The sequence below is a fragment of the Mirounga leonina genome, unplaced genomic scaffold, assembly GCF_011800145.1.
Source record: "Mirounga leonina isolate KUSES-001 unplaced genomic scaffold, KU_Mleo_1.0 Mir_125, whole genome shotgun sequence".
NCBI classification, from domain to species: Eukaryota; Metazoa; Chordata; class Mammalia; order Carnivora; family Phocidae; genus Mirounga; species Mirounga leonina.
The window spans coordinates 29,489,375-29,503,047 of NW_023270305.1; the positions used below are offsets into that span (position 1 = coordinate 29,489,375).

The following is a 13,673-nucleotide window of genomic DNA, read 5'->3' on the forward strand; positions in this document are numbered from 1 at the left end:
AAGGCAGTCGCTTAACCAACTGAGCCACCCAGGCGCCCCTTTAGCTCATACTTTTCTAAGAATTAACTCAAAAAGGAATCATAGACATAAATATAAGAGCTAAAACTATACAAATTTTTAGCAGAAAACATAAAAGCAAATCTTGTGATCTTGTGTTAGACACAGAACTACATCATCAAAAGCATGATCCATAAAAAAAATTATAAACTTACTGCATCAAAATTAAAGTGTTCATGCTTCAATAGATACTATTTTAAAAAGGCAAGCACAAATTAGGACAAAAAGACAAAGCCATATATTGAGACAAAATATTTTTAAATCATATATGTGATAATGGACTTTTATCCAACAAAGAACTCTTACAACTCAATGGTAAGATGATGATCCAATTATAGAATGGGTAAAGATCTGAACTGACCAATGGCACATGAAAAGATGCTTAACACCATTAATCATTAGAAAAAATGCAAATTACAACCATAGTAGATACAACTGTGACAGTAACAAGTATGGGTGAAGATGTTGAGAAACTAAAATCTTCTTACTTTGCTGTCTAGAATGCAAAATGATACAGTCGCTTTGGAAAACAATGTCACAGTTCTTAAAAAGTTAAACATATATTTACCATAGTACCCAGAAATCCCTAACCATACAATGGAATAATGGGGCAATTATTAAAAAAATTAGTGACCTCTAAGGCATGGATGAATCTCAAAAATATTATACTGTATGAAGAGCCAGACAAAAGACCACATACTGAAATTTATATGAAATGCCCAAAAAAGGCAAATCTAGAGACAGAAAGGAGACTGGAGATGGGACTGGGGAGTGAATGAAAATGGGTACAAAGGATCTTTTTTGTGGGTGTCAAAAACATTCTAAAATTGAATATGGTGATGTCATGCAACTTTGTAAATTTACCAAAAAGTATTAAGTTTTACACTTTGTAAATTTACCAAAAAGTATCAAGGGAAAACTGTATCAAAGTAAAAGGGTGCAAAATAGGGGCACCTGGGTGGCTCAGTCGGTTAAGCGTCTGCCTTCAACTCAGGTCATGATCTCGGGGTCCTGGGATCAAGCCCTGTGTTGGACTCCTCGCTGAGCGGGGAGTCTGCTTGTCCCCCCCCCCCCGCCCCTCGCAACTTGTGCTCTCTCTCTCTCTCAAATAAAGAAATAAAATCTTACCAAAAAAAATTTTTTAAAAAGGGCCCCAAATAGCCAAGGCATTTGTGTAGAACAGCATTAAACTATCAAACTATATAAAATCCAGTAAAGTTCCAGTAATTGAGACAGAGTATTAGAGAAAGAGAGAAATGAAACAGAGAAGATACCCCAGAAATCAATCTTTGTTTGAAGGAAACATATATAGTAGAGGGGGCAGGCATTACAGACCAGTGGGGAAAGGGCAGTCTTTTCAGTTGAATGGTGCAGGGAGGCTGCTTATCTGTATAAGGAAAGAGGAAAAATTAGGTCCCTACCACATACCATTCAAAAAGAAGCCAATTAGTCTTAATTCTTTTCTCTCTATAGCCACAACCACCCTCTTTTTCATGTAATTCAGCAGCTCCTCCCATGTGGAAAGTCTAAGTAGAGTGTACTTCCATACTTCTTGACTTTGGGCTTGGCTGTGTAACTTACTTAGGCCAATGGGTTGTGAGCAAATGTGAAGCAAACAAGCCTTGAGCTTCTGTCAATGCCATGAGAGGAACACATCCCAGCTAGCCCACTGGTCCCAGGAGGAGACGGAGACCAACGTGGAGCAGAACCATCCTAGTCAACCTGCTTCATGAAGCAGAGCCAACCCAGCCAAAGCCAGCCTAGACAGGCCCGGACTACTGCCAGCCAATCTGCAGATGCACGGAAAAAGAAATGTTTATTTTTATATGCTAGTGAGAGGCTTTTGGTTGTTAACACCATTATGGTGTTAACTGATACATTTTCCAAAGGAGTAAAAAATAAATGTAAAAAGCAAAACTCCAGAACTTAAGAAGATTGCCAAAACAAGTAATTCTGCTCATTGAGGCACTTCAGAAAAACGGAAAAGACAGCCCACAAAATGGGAGAAGACCTGCCACACATACCTCATAAAGGATTATATCAGGGATATATAAAATCAATTTATAAAGAATAATCAGCCCAAGGGCGCCTGGGTGGCTCAGATGGTTAAGCGTCTGCCTTCGGCTCAGGTCATGATCCCAGAGTCCTGGGATCGAGTCCCACATCGGGCTCCCAGCTCAGCGGGGAGCCTGCTTCTCCCTCTGACCCCTTCCCTCTCATGCTGTTTCTCTCTCGCTCACTCTCTAAAAAATAAATAAAATCTTAAAAAAAAAAAAAAGAATAATCAGCCCAAAAGAAACATAGGCAAAAAACACTAACAGGGATTTCACCAAAAATGAAACTCAAAGCTAGTAAGTGTAAGAAAAGATGCTGAATTTCATGAAAAAAAGCTACGTGACATCATTTTTATGCCCAATAAATGAAAGTCTTGACAATACAAAGTATCGGCAAGCATAGAGCAACAAGGGTTCTTTTACACAGTTGGTGGGAGTATAAACTATTCTAACTACTTTAGAAAAGATTGGTATTATCTTAAATTTTAAGATGATACAATTCTACTCCTTGGTTTATATCCAGAATAACTCACACACATTTACATCAAAAGACATACATAATTATTTATAATACTTTATATTTAAAAAATTGAAAATAACCTAAATGTTCATCAGTAGTAGAAAGACTAAATAAATTTTGACATATTCATAGAATGAAATGCTATATAGAAGTATAAATTAATGAATAAGAGCTATGTGCATCTACATGTATGAATCCCAGAAGCATAATGTTGAGGGGCACCTGGGTGGCTCAGTCGGTTCAATGTCTTACTCTTGATTTCACCTCAGGTCATGATCTCAGGGTCATGAGATCAAGCCCTGCATCGGGCTCCACACTGGGCATGGACCCTGCTTGGATTCTCTCCCTCTGCCTCTCTCCCCTGCTCACTTGCTCGCACTCTCTCTCTCACCCTCCCCCAAAAGAAGTATAATGTTGAGTGAAAATAGCAAGTCAACAATAAGTACACAGAATATTTATTGTTTAAATTAAATCCAAACTGTTTAAATAAAATCAAACACAAGCAAAACTAAATACACTATTTAGTGCATCATACACATTTGGTAAATCTACAAAGAAACAAAAAAGAATAAAAATACAAAAGATAGTGACAAACCAAGAGAGGGAAGCAGGTCCAAGGAGACGGACATATATATCTATATATATGTATCAAATATTTTTTAATTTTTTAGCAGGGGAAGATAAAGAAAAAGATTTCTATTTTAGAAAATGGAAAAGTCCTATGTTTCCAAGCCAATTTCTAGAGATGTTTCAGAGAAAAAAAAAAGAAATGTGCTAAGTGCTAATTTTACCTTTATGCCTTTTATTTTCATGATGACTTCTTTTCAGTATCCAAAACCTAATATGAAAAAAAAAAATCACACAATCATTTTTATGCATCAATGTCTAATTCAGGTACATCATAATGCTCTTGTCTAGTGAGTCCAATACTATTTATCCTAGTAATCATCTAATATTTACTCTAAGGCCTGAAAGATGACTTTTACATCTATCTTTTTTCCATATATATTTCACACTAATAACAAAATAATTGGTATGACTTTAATTCCAGGGTAAGCCTTCAATTTTATAACCTAAAAATATCCAGAAATAAGCACCTTTGATTTTCTAATATTTGCATACGCTCAACAGAACTTACTGCCACAAGATGATATGGCTTGGTTCCAGGAGAATCTTTTATTTTTGCTTATATTTCAATTTAATTTTGAAGACACTGGGGCACCTGGGTGGCTCAGTCATTGAGCGTCTGCCTTTGGCTCAGGTCATGACCTCAGGGTCCTGGGATCGAGCCCTGCATCGGGCTCCTTGCTCAGCAAGGACTCTGTTTGTCCCTCTCCCTCTGCCCCTCCCCGCTCTCCCCCCCCCACCCCCTGCTTCATGCTCTCTCTCACTTTCCCTCTCTCCTCTCAAATAAATAAATAAAATCTTTAAAAAAAAATGTTTATACCTATTGCTTGTATAAGTATAAACTGGAATGTTCTCACCAGCAATAAGTATAAATTTTCCTTTAAGCTACAAAAAATATATACAAATGAATAATAATTTTCTAAATGGAATTAAATTCTAAGACTGTCAGTCCTAATATATCCCATATCATAACCTTAAAAAACAGTGTGTTTTCAAAATTCTTACCCTTAGTTCAAATATATTCTTTAAAAAAGAAAAACGAAACTTAAAATTGTACCTACTTTGGCCAACAATTCTTGTGTTTCAGGAGTCAGTGGAGAATGTGAAAACTTGCAATATTCACCCTGATAACATTTTGTTCCTGTATGGTAAAACTTGCAAGGATATTCATGTAATCCAAATGTTAAGGAAGAGAACAACTTAAATCCAATAATTTGTTATTAATTTACTGATTTTATTTTCCCTATATAAAGGCCTTTCCTAATAGCAGAAACACTAAATTCTCTATTTAAAATATGAGACAATAGATTATTAATTGAATTACATGAAACATCTAATTTTAGAATAATTATATAAATCAAGTTTAATGGCTATCATAGGATACTTTCCCTTCATATCCATTTTTATAATAAACTACAGGCATATTTCACTGATACAAGAAAAGGATGTGTATTTTAAATACATTAAGAAATGTGATTATTTTTATTTTTTTATTTTTTATTTTTATTTTTATTTTTTAAAGATTTTATTTATTTATTCATGAGAGACAGAGAGAAACAGAGGGAGAAGCAGGCTCCCAAGGAGCGGGAAGCCTGATGCGGGACTCGATCCCAGGACCCCGGGACCATGACCTGAGCCGAAGGCAGACGCTTAACCATCTGAGCCACCCAGGAGCCCGATATGTGATTATTTTTAAAGCATTCTTTTGGGGTGGGGGAATTAAAGTCAATAACAATGATAGGTCTTACAAATCTGAATCCGTCAGATATAAGGCCATTTAAAATGGGATCAATTTAAATAACTTCAATATTATTTTCTAGGAAAAAACTCTCAAGTTAGAATTTCAGATTCTTTCTTTGAATCACTGAAGGAAAACAACTTTTATGGTGCCCAAAGGTGCTATTACCCTAAAATGTTTATGTTCCATGTTTTTACAACATGTCTGTACCATATGCACTGAAGAGTTAGGGTTATTTTCCAAATTAAGGGACAATTAACCTCTATTCAGTACAGAATATACAGAAAATAAGTACTCTCAAATTACGCAATTCCTGTTTTGTTTTTTTTTTAACAAAGTAGCTTATATAAAGGCACCTAGCTGGCTCAATCAGTAGAGCATGCAATTTTTGATCTCGGAATTGTAAGTTTGAGTCCCACACTGAGTGTAGAGATTACTTAAAAATAAAATCATTTAGGGGCGCCTGAGTGGCTCAGTCGTTAAGCATCTGCCTTCGCCTCAGGTCATGATCCCAGGGTCCTGGGATCCAGCCCCGCATCCAGCTCCCTGCTCGGCAGGAAGCCTGCTTCTCCCTCTCCCACTCCTCCTGCTTGTGTTTCTGCTCTCACTAGCTCTCTCTCTCTCAAATAAATAAATAAAATCTTTTAAAAATAAAAAAGTAAAAATTAAAAAAAATCATTAAAAAAAACCCAAAAACAACAAAGTAGCTTACATGACTATAGATACAATTAGTTATTGTCACAGCAGAAATTCTGACAGTCTTTCTGGGGGCTGAATAGGTCCCTCTCGTGAACCTGCTGCTATACTACCCAGGTGAAGGATCTTCATTTGAGAGAATTACTAAAGAATCCATCTTTTCTTTCATGGGGAAAAAAAAAAATCTATACAATTTAACCACTTTGATATGGAGTTGGGCGTGGATAACATAATTTTACCATAGCTAAAACACGGGTTTCATTCAAAATTATACATATTTAAAATGTTCAAGTAAATATTTAGAAAAAGTAAAGTTATTATACGTTGTGATAAAGGATATTATGCAAATACAGACAGTTTTCACCTCTGGTACAATATCCTTGTACATAAAATTTACACATTTCCTTTTTCTTCTCTATCTCTGCATCATGATCAAATTTACACTGGTCTCCCTGGGCCAAAAGGAACAAGGAAAAGCCATTATTTCTCAAAGTTAAGTCATTCAATTCTTACTAAACTTAAGATATGCAAATGATTCCAGAAAGTCTTAGAAACACTAAAGTATAAACTTTTTTTTTACTATAATCTAATTCTTAAAGTTATCTTATAACCACACCACACATACCTGCTTAAAATCTTGTTAAGTCCTAAACATTTTTAACACAAAGCATTTTTTAAAAAGTATCTTTCTTAAACATAAAAGAATATTTCAATAAAGTTTTCTAGTCAAACCTTTTCCAGAAGGAAACAGTTAAAAAATGTACAGGTATGCTTTTAGACTATCCAATGGAAACAGGAGATGGCTTTAGTACATTTTTGCTATACTTTACATTTTAGTATATTTTTGCTTACGTAGTTTTTTATACCTTAATACATTTCCTTTCAAGAAAATATTTACAAATTTGTTTCCCCTTGCGTTCCACTGTATGTTGGTTGATGAATCCCTGACTCATTCTCACACGCTGCTGCTTCTCTTTAGGTTTATCACCCTTTGAAAACAAAAACAAAGAACTAAATGTGAGAAATAGAAATTTAAATATTTTATTCCGTTGCACAAAATTATTTTAACCACCTTTAAAACATTAAAAAGTGACTCTTCTAAATTGGCCTTCATTTGTAAGATCTGAACTTTTGCACATCAGTTCAAAAATAAATATTCTGCCAATTATAACAGCATTCCAGCATCGAATATCAGTGTTTGTGCAATTTGAATATTTTATTGTACTTTGCCCTTTTTAAAAATTGGATAAAAATTTTCAAAAAATGAAAGTGCTACTACTTGTGATAAAAACCAAAGTCTAGGAATAAGGCTCTTGAGAACAGTGGAGTCAAAACTGGAAACCATAAGGTGAACCAAAAGCAGCGTGTGCTTTAATTTCAATGAGATGCTCACTGAGTGAGAGCAGGGAATAATAACCAGCTCAAGTTAACAAACATAACTATAAATATAACCTCAAAGATGGCAACAGATATAAAAACAAAAGGTGACTTTTACATAAAAACAAAAGGGGAATTTCCTAATTCATTTTAATGGCTTTTTAGAAACATAAACCATTTTTAGTGTGTTAACTTGTGTACAATTTATAGCTTTTGCCTACCAAATTTCTGAATAGTTTTAGGAATTCAGTATGTGCAAAGAAGGGACCTGACTACATTTATGTGATCTACTTTGTAATAATGTCAAATTTCCACTTAAACACCATCAAAATTATGTGTCTAATAAAGATGTGTCAGTGTAAATCTTTGGTTTTATTTGACTATGTTATTAAATTCTAACATACATGTTTACAATCCATTCCTCATGTAAAAGGGCGGTCAGCTGAATAATCATTTGAGTCAATGTAAACCAAATGAATCACAGGGAATACTGACGGGGTCAGGAAATAAAGTTCCAGTTGTGGCCTGGCCCTGTGTGACTCTGAGCAGTTACCTGAACCCCCAGGGCTTCAGAGTCCTCATTTGTAAAATATGGAAGCAGGGCAAGATTTTATATAAATACACTTTAATCTATAATATCTGATCTTTCTAACGTTTTACCACCCCTAACTCTTGTCTTCTGGACCAAGTCTAACAAAAAAAGTTAGTTTAGAAGCCCTCAGAAAAGCACAGTCCTTACTGTCCTATCCTGAATACATCCACAGACTAAGGAAGAAGAACTTCTACAGAGCAAAATCAAGATACCAGGTGGGTGGGGGTGCTTTGTAAGGTCATTGCTCAGAAATATTCAGCTTTAATTTCCACAGGGACCACAACAGTAGAAACTCTGTAAGACTCTGTGACTTCTGAAGAGTTCTCTTGGCCACTTTATCTTCTCCCTGCTTCCCCTGTTTTCCCAGCCATTGACAGTACAACACTCCAAAATCAAGGGACTTGTGTGCATGTAGTCAGGTAGACAGGTACAACACTAAGGCTTAACAGAGGTGCTGGCCGCTAACGGGCGAGAGGGAAGGCAGCGGCGACAGTGACAAGGAAGAACGTGGAGAGCCCACTGATGGTGAGGAGATTTTTCACCATCAGAGAACCCTCGTTTTGTGGCTCGTCACTGAGGGGTAAGATAAAAATTCGGCAGCATGGAGGTGTCCTCCTGCACGCCTACACTCTTGTACCTGTTCCTGCGAGCCACTGTTCCGCAGTGAAGCGTTCGATCCTTTCTGTCCGGCGCCAGCCCATTTTCGCTTCATTTTCTTCTGTTTACCATTTTTCTGAACAGCTTTAAGGTTTTTATTTTTTTGTTTAACAGCTAAAAACAAGAAAGGTAATCTTGTGTGTTTGAATCTTACACACTAAGTGTTAAAAGTTTAATTTATGAGAACATGAAGGCACAAGAGCAGTTTAAAGTACACTCTACAGGGGCGCTGGGTGGCTCAGTCAGTTAAGCGTCCGACTCCTGCTTGCCCCAAGTCAGATCCTTTCGAAAGGTTCAGAGTATAATGGAGCTAATTAGGAATTGCCATAGCACTATAGGAGCAAAAGCTTCAGATGTTTAAACTGACTTCACATACTACTGTCAGAATTTCCATTGAAAACACTTTATATAGGGGAGCCCGGCTGGCTCAGTCAGTAGAGCATACAACTCTTGATCCTGGGGTTGTGAGTTTGAGCCCCACACTGAGTGTACAGATTACGTTAGAAAATAAAATAAGACTATTAAAAAAAAAAGCAGTAAAACAAGAGAATAAACTTCATATATAGTTGTCATCTGTCCTCATATCTACGACTAAGTTTCATTTAAGTAATCTAAAAGGATATATTTTATTTTAGTAATCTAAAAGAATATATAGTCTGACACACCACTGTATCAGACATTAAGTCAATTCCTCTCTAAACTGACAGCAATACAAACAGGCACATCTTGTCCTTCATATATGCAGAATTTAGCATTCTCCCTTTCAAAGCAGTCATGGCCCTTGATAACCCTCTTGTAAACTATCCATTTGTACATGGAATGGCCGGGTTGGGGCGGGGGGGGGCCTGGAGTGGGCGTCTCAGGCCATGCAAGCTCACATCTGATGTAAAGATCCATGGAAAACATGATGTTACTATGAGATAAAACACAGGAGAAAATCTCCCCCCCTCCCCAAACCTCAGTCCATATATGGACAACTGTGACTGATTATCTAGATAAACTTTAAATGACAAAATAGTTTCACCCTTACCTTTTTGGGTATCCTTCACTCCCTCTTTCTTCACTGATTCTTCAGGAAATGGTAAGGATTGAGCAGCATTTGCCATTTCTTTAGCTTGTATATACTGCTGAAGCTCTTTAGCAAAATTATCTTCTGATTCCTGACTGCAGATATCATTATCACTATATACATCATAGTCCTTACTTCTTGATTTTCTATATTGCAAATTCTTCGGTGATGTTGTAGAGTTCCCAAAGTGCCTAAACTAAGTAAAAATTAAATTTTCAGTTTTAAAAAGCTGGCATGATTCAAAACAATCTGGTTATAAAGAAGAAATAAAAACTGGCCTATGAACTGATCTTTGTTGAGGTTGGGTGATGGGTATATGGGGGTTCTTTCCACTCTTACATTTTAAAAATTTTCCAGAAATAAAAACAAAACAAAACAAAAACCAACACAACATATCCATCCTTGAAAAAAACTTGATGGAAGATTCTGAATTTGTACACTAGATGTCTTTACTGAATTAAAAGAGTAAACCCCCAAATCCTACTTATTTGATATATATTGACTGAACTACGGTATTATAATTCATATTTTATTTCTCCCTTCGCATCAACCATGCTTTTAAATTCAATAACTCATCATTTCATAAAGGAGTAAGTAACTGTAATGGCCCAAGTGAAAATCCCCTATAGTAAGCTACATCACAGCTAGCAAAGCCTATTCTTTTTCCTGTAAATCATAACGTCAGTGGCGCACACTGATGACAAGGAACAAAGAACTGCCCAGTTCTCTGTAATCAAGTAAACTTTACTTTCAGAAGTTTTCTAACTCTGTTGTTGCAGCTCCCCCAAGGCAGCAGAAGCAAACACAGGCACCTACGGAAACAGGAAGCCAGGAATGGCAGCTGACCCCAAGTCAGCCTGAGATGATCACAGCAGACAACTTAAAGTACTCTGTGGACAAGAATTTCCAAGTATTGGTATACATGCCTACACATGGTGACACAAATGTATCAGGTTGTGTAATTAGTTAGTATGTCTGATACATTTTAATTAAAAGGCTTATAAAAAAATGTCCACGTGCCAAAGGCTCCTATTTTGATGTCAGGAAGAGATAACACGTCTACCATTAAACTGGCCAATGATCCTGCTCCAGAGCATGCTTTGGAGTCTGGTCTCTTACCTACTTTCACATAACTGATGAAGGCAGCAAACTCAAAACAAACGAGAAGAATCGCTATTATAAAATATACTAGGTGGCCCAATTTAATGGCTTACTTTTGATGTTAACTTCAAAGCTAGGAGTTGTACCACCAGAGGATTGATCATAGGCCTATAAAATGAATTTGCTCCCTGCATGAATAATCAAGTGGAGAAAGTCTCCTAACCTGACAATGACCTGAGGTACACCTACCTCATCTTCATTATACCAGACAAGGCTATCAACCAATCCAACAATATCAGGCCACCAAGTTCCCTGTCTCCAAGTTTTCAAGGAAGAGCACCTTTTAAAACTAATACCATAGAACAAACTTGTAAACAACATCTGGTCAGGGGTCGGCAGATGTCAGCCTGGCCTCCTGTTTTTGTTAAAGTTTTGCCGGAACACAGACACACCCATTCATTCACTTCCGTGTTATCTACACCTGTTTAGTTGTGACAGAGTCAGTATGGCTCACAAAGTCGACAAGACGCACTACCTGGTCCTTTACGAAAAAGTTGGCCAATTCCTGTGATAACCATGGTTTTGGCCTTTAATTTTATTTAGTGGGCACAGGGAGAGTCACTCAGTTATACAACAGCTCCCATGAAGTTTGGTTTAGTCAAATACACAGAGATGAAATTCTATTCAGTATATCTAAATCAAAATATTACAATGATCCAAGTGAGTGATTAAGTGCCCCTTACACACAAAATATGTACCAAAGCAGACCCCCTTTAACATGTCTGATTTGTATTCAATGAAGTGATGACATGAGATGGCAACACGAACAAAACCAGGACAATCATCAACTATGTTGTTTTATTATACATTAGAGATACGTATTACTAATTGATATGATTTTTTTCAGAGGCCAATGAATACACAAAATACAAATGATTGCTTTAATACTTTTCTTCATGCAGCTAGCTATAAACTCATTACTTTGATATTTGCTGTTCTCTATATAATTTATAAAGTATACAAATATACTATTAACATTTTTCCCTTTTTTTTTTTTTTTTAATTTATTTGAGACAGAGAGAATGAGAGAGAGAGAGCACATGATAGGGGGGAGGGTCAGAGGCAGAAGCAGGCTTCCTGCCGAGCAGGGAGCCGGATGTGGGACTTGATCCAGGGACTCCAGGATCATGACCTGAGCCGAAGGCAGTCGCTTAACCAACTGAGCCACCCAGGCGCCCAACATTTTTCCCTTTAATGAAGGAGCCTAAGTAAAGTTTTTTTTAAGCAAAAGATTTCTAATTCAGGAGGATTTATTGAACTAGTACAGCCTCCTGAGACTCCACAGAAATAAAAGGACAGAAATGTAAAAATAGCTCCATAAGATTAGTGGGGATAGGGGGACATAAAGTACATTCATTAGTAATTGAGAAAAGCTTAACAAATTCTTTTTTTTTTTTAAAGATTTTATTTATTTATTTATTTGAGACAGAGAATGAGAGAGAGAGAGAGCACATGAGAGGGGGGAGGGTCAGAGGGAGAAGCAGACTCCCTGCTGAGCAGGGAGCCCAATGCGGGACTCGATCCCAGGACTCCAGGATCATGACCTGAGCCGAAGGCAGTTGCTTAACCAACTGAGCCACCCAGGCGCCCAAGCTTAACAAATTCTTGACAAGTTTTTGAAAAACAAAAAGTTATAATTGGGAGGCTGGGCTTTGGCTGGAATGTGAGAAATGGGGCTATAAATGAGGATGAATGAAAATTCTACATAAAAACAGACAAAGCTATTGTAACAAATTCTCTCTGCCCCATTCCTCACCAGAATACATTCAAACAGAAATTTACCCCAGGCAAAAAAAGAGAATAAAGAAATTGAGTAAAATGTTTGATAAAAGCCAAATCTTCTTCTGTGGGTAGGTACTAAGACCCCAGCGTGAAGTCTTCCACATTCTGGCATTTGGGAGCAACCCACCAGAAATATACTCCATCCATTCAACCTACAACAGCAGTTCTACCCTGCTGTCCAGAAGAGATTCCTCACAGGGGTCTATGGACAGAATTCAGTGAACTTGAATGGGAATAAAAATCACACATTATTCACATCAACCTCTAAGTTGGCATTTAGCATTTTCCTGTTTTGAACACAGGGAACAAAGAGCAGTATCAACAGTACCTGCACCTGTCACTAGTAGAATCACAGGTACTTTCATATATCACATGACAGTTGTTGCAAATCTCAAAGTATCTTTTATGTTCATCACTATGTCAAAGTTACAATAATTAGACCTACCGCTGGACTTATTATTTAGTGCATTAATGATGAACATATTACTCTTTTCCACATTTGTTTTTTTGGTAACTGTATTTCAATAAGTTTCCTTTGTAATCCAACATATTTCATTTTATTCACTTAAAAACATTATTCTGAGAAGGGGCCCATGGGCTTCACCAGACTGCCAAAAGGAGTGCACAGCACAATGAAGGTTAAGAACTACTAGGCTGAAGGAAACCTATCTCTCCACACAGCCCACCCATAGACTGATGCCCAGTCAGGCTTCCCATCTGGAGGAACAGCCTATAGAGACACATGCCCACTAACACACCAGGGAAGGCCATCCATCAACTCTCCTGGCCTTTCTTAAATCAAGGCACAATGAAGGAACACAAAAACACATGGCAAAAATCTAGAGTAGGTATCATTAAACTATGACCCCAGGGCCAAATCCATCTCACCACCTATTTCGATAATAGTCAGCAAGCTAAGAATGGTCTTCAGATTTTTTTAAATGGTTGAAAGAAAAAAAAAAAAGAGAAGAACATTTCATGTCAATGAAAGTTATACAAAATTCAAATTTCAGCATCTATAAATAAAATTTAATGGAACACAGCCCTGCTCATTCATTTATGTACTATAATAGCTGCTTTATCACACTACAATAGCAGAGTTGAGTAGTTGTAAAAGAAACCACAAAGATATTCAAGACATTATAGATAAAAAAGATGCTAGACAGCTATAACAACAAAGCAAAGAACAAGAAAGAACTCTTGAGGGGCGCCTGGGTGGCTCAGTCGGTTAAGCATCCCTGCTCTGCGGGGAATCTGCTTCTCCCTCTGTCTCCCCTCCCCCTCCCCCGCCCCGTGCTCTCTCTCTCTGCTCTCAAAATCTTTAAAAAAAAAAAAAAAAAAAA

At 37.0% G+C, this 13,673-nt stretch overlaps 1 protein-coding gene across 4 annotated transcripts in view; it reads right to left on the reverse strand.

Moving 5' to 3' along the window:
* ZC3H8 (zinc finger CCCH-type containing 8) overlaps window positions 1-13,673 on the reverse strand; it is a 33,107-nt gene that overhangs the window by 9,660 nt on the left and 9,774 nt on the right. Inside the window, exons 3-9 of one of the 4 annotated variants that reach the window (XM_035001057.1) lie at window positions 9,349-9,583; window positions 8,299-8,432; window positions 6,559-6,681; window positions 6,033-6,144; window positions 4,320-4,429; window positions 3,423-3,469; window positions 1,135-1,444 (exon numbers count right to left, since the gene is read on the reverse strand). In XM_035001057.1, coding sequence (XP_034856948.1) covers window positions 3,440-3,469; window positions 4,320-4,429; window positions 6,033-6,144; window positions 6,559-6,681; window positions 8,299-8,432; window positions 9,349-9,583 — 744 coding nt within the window. In that variant the 3' untranslated portion in view covers window positions 1,135-1,444; window positions 3,423-3,439. The other 3 variants (XM_035001059.1, XM_035001058.1, XM_035001056.1) reach the window with 3 other exon arrangements.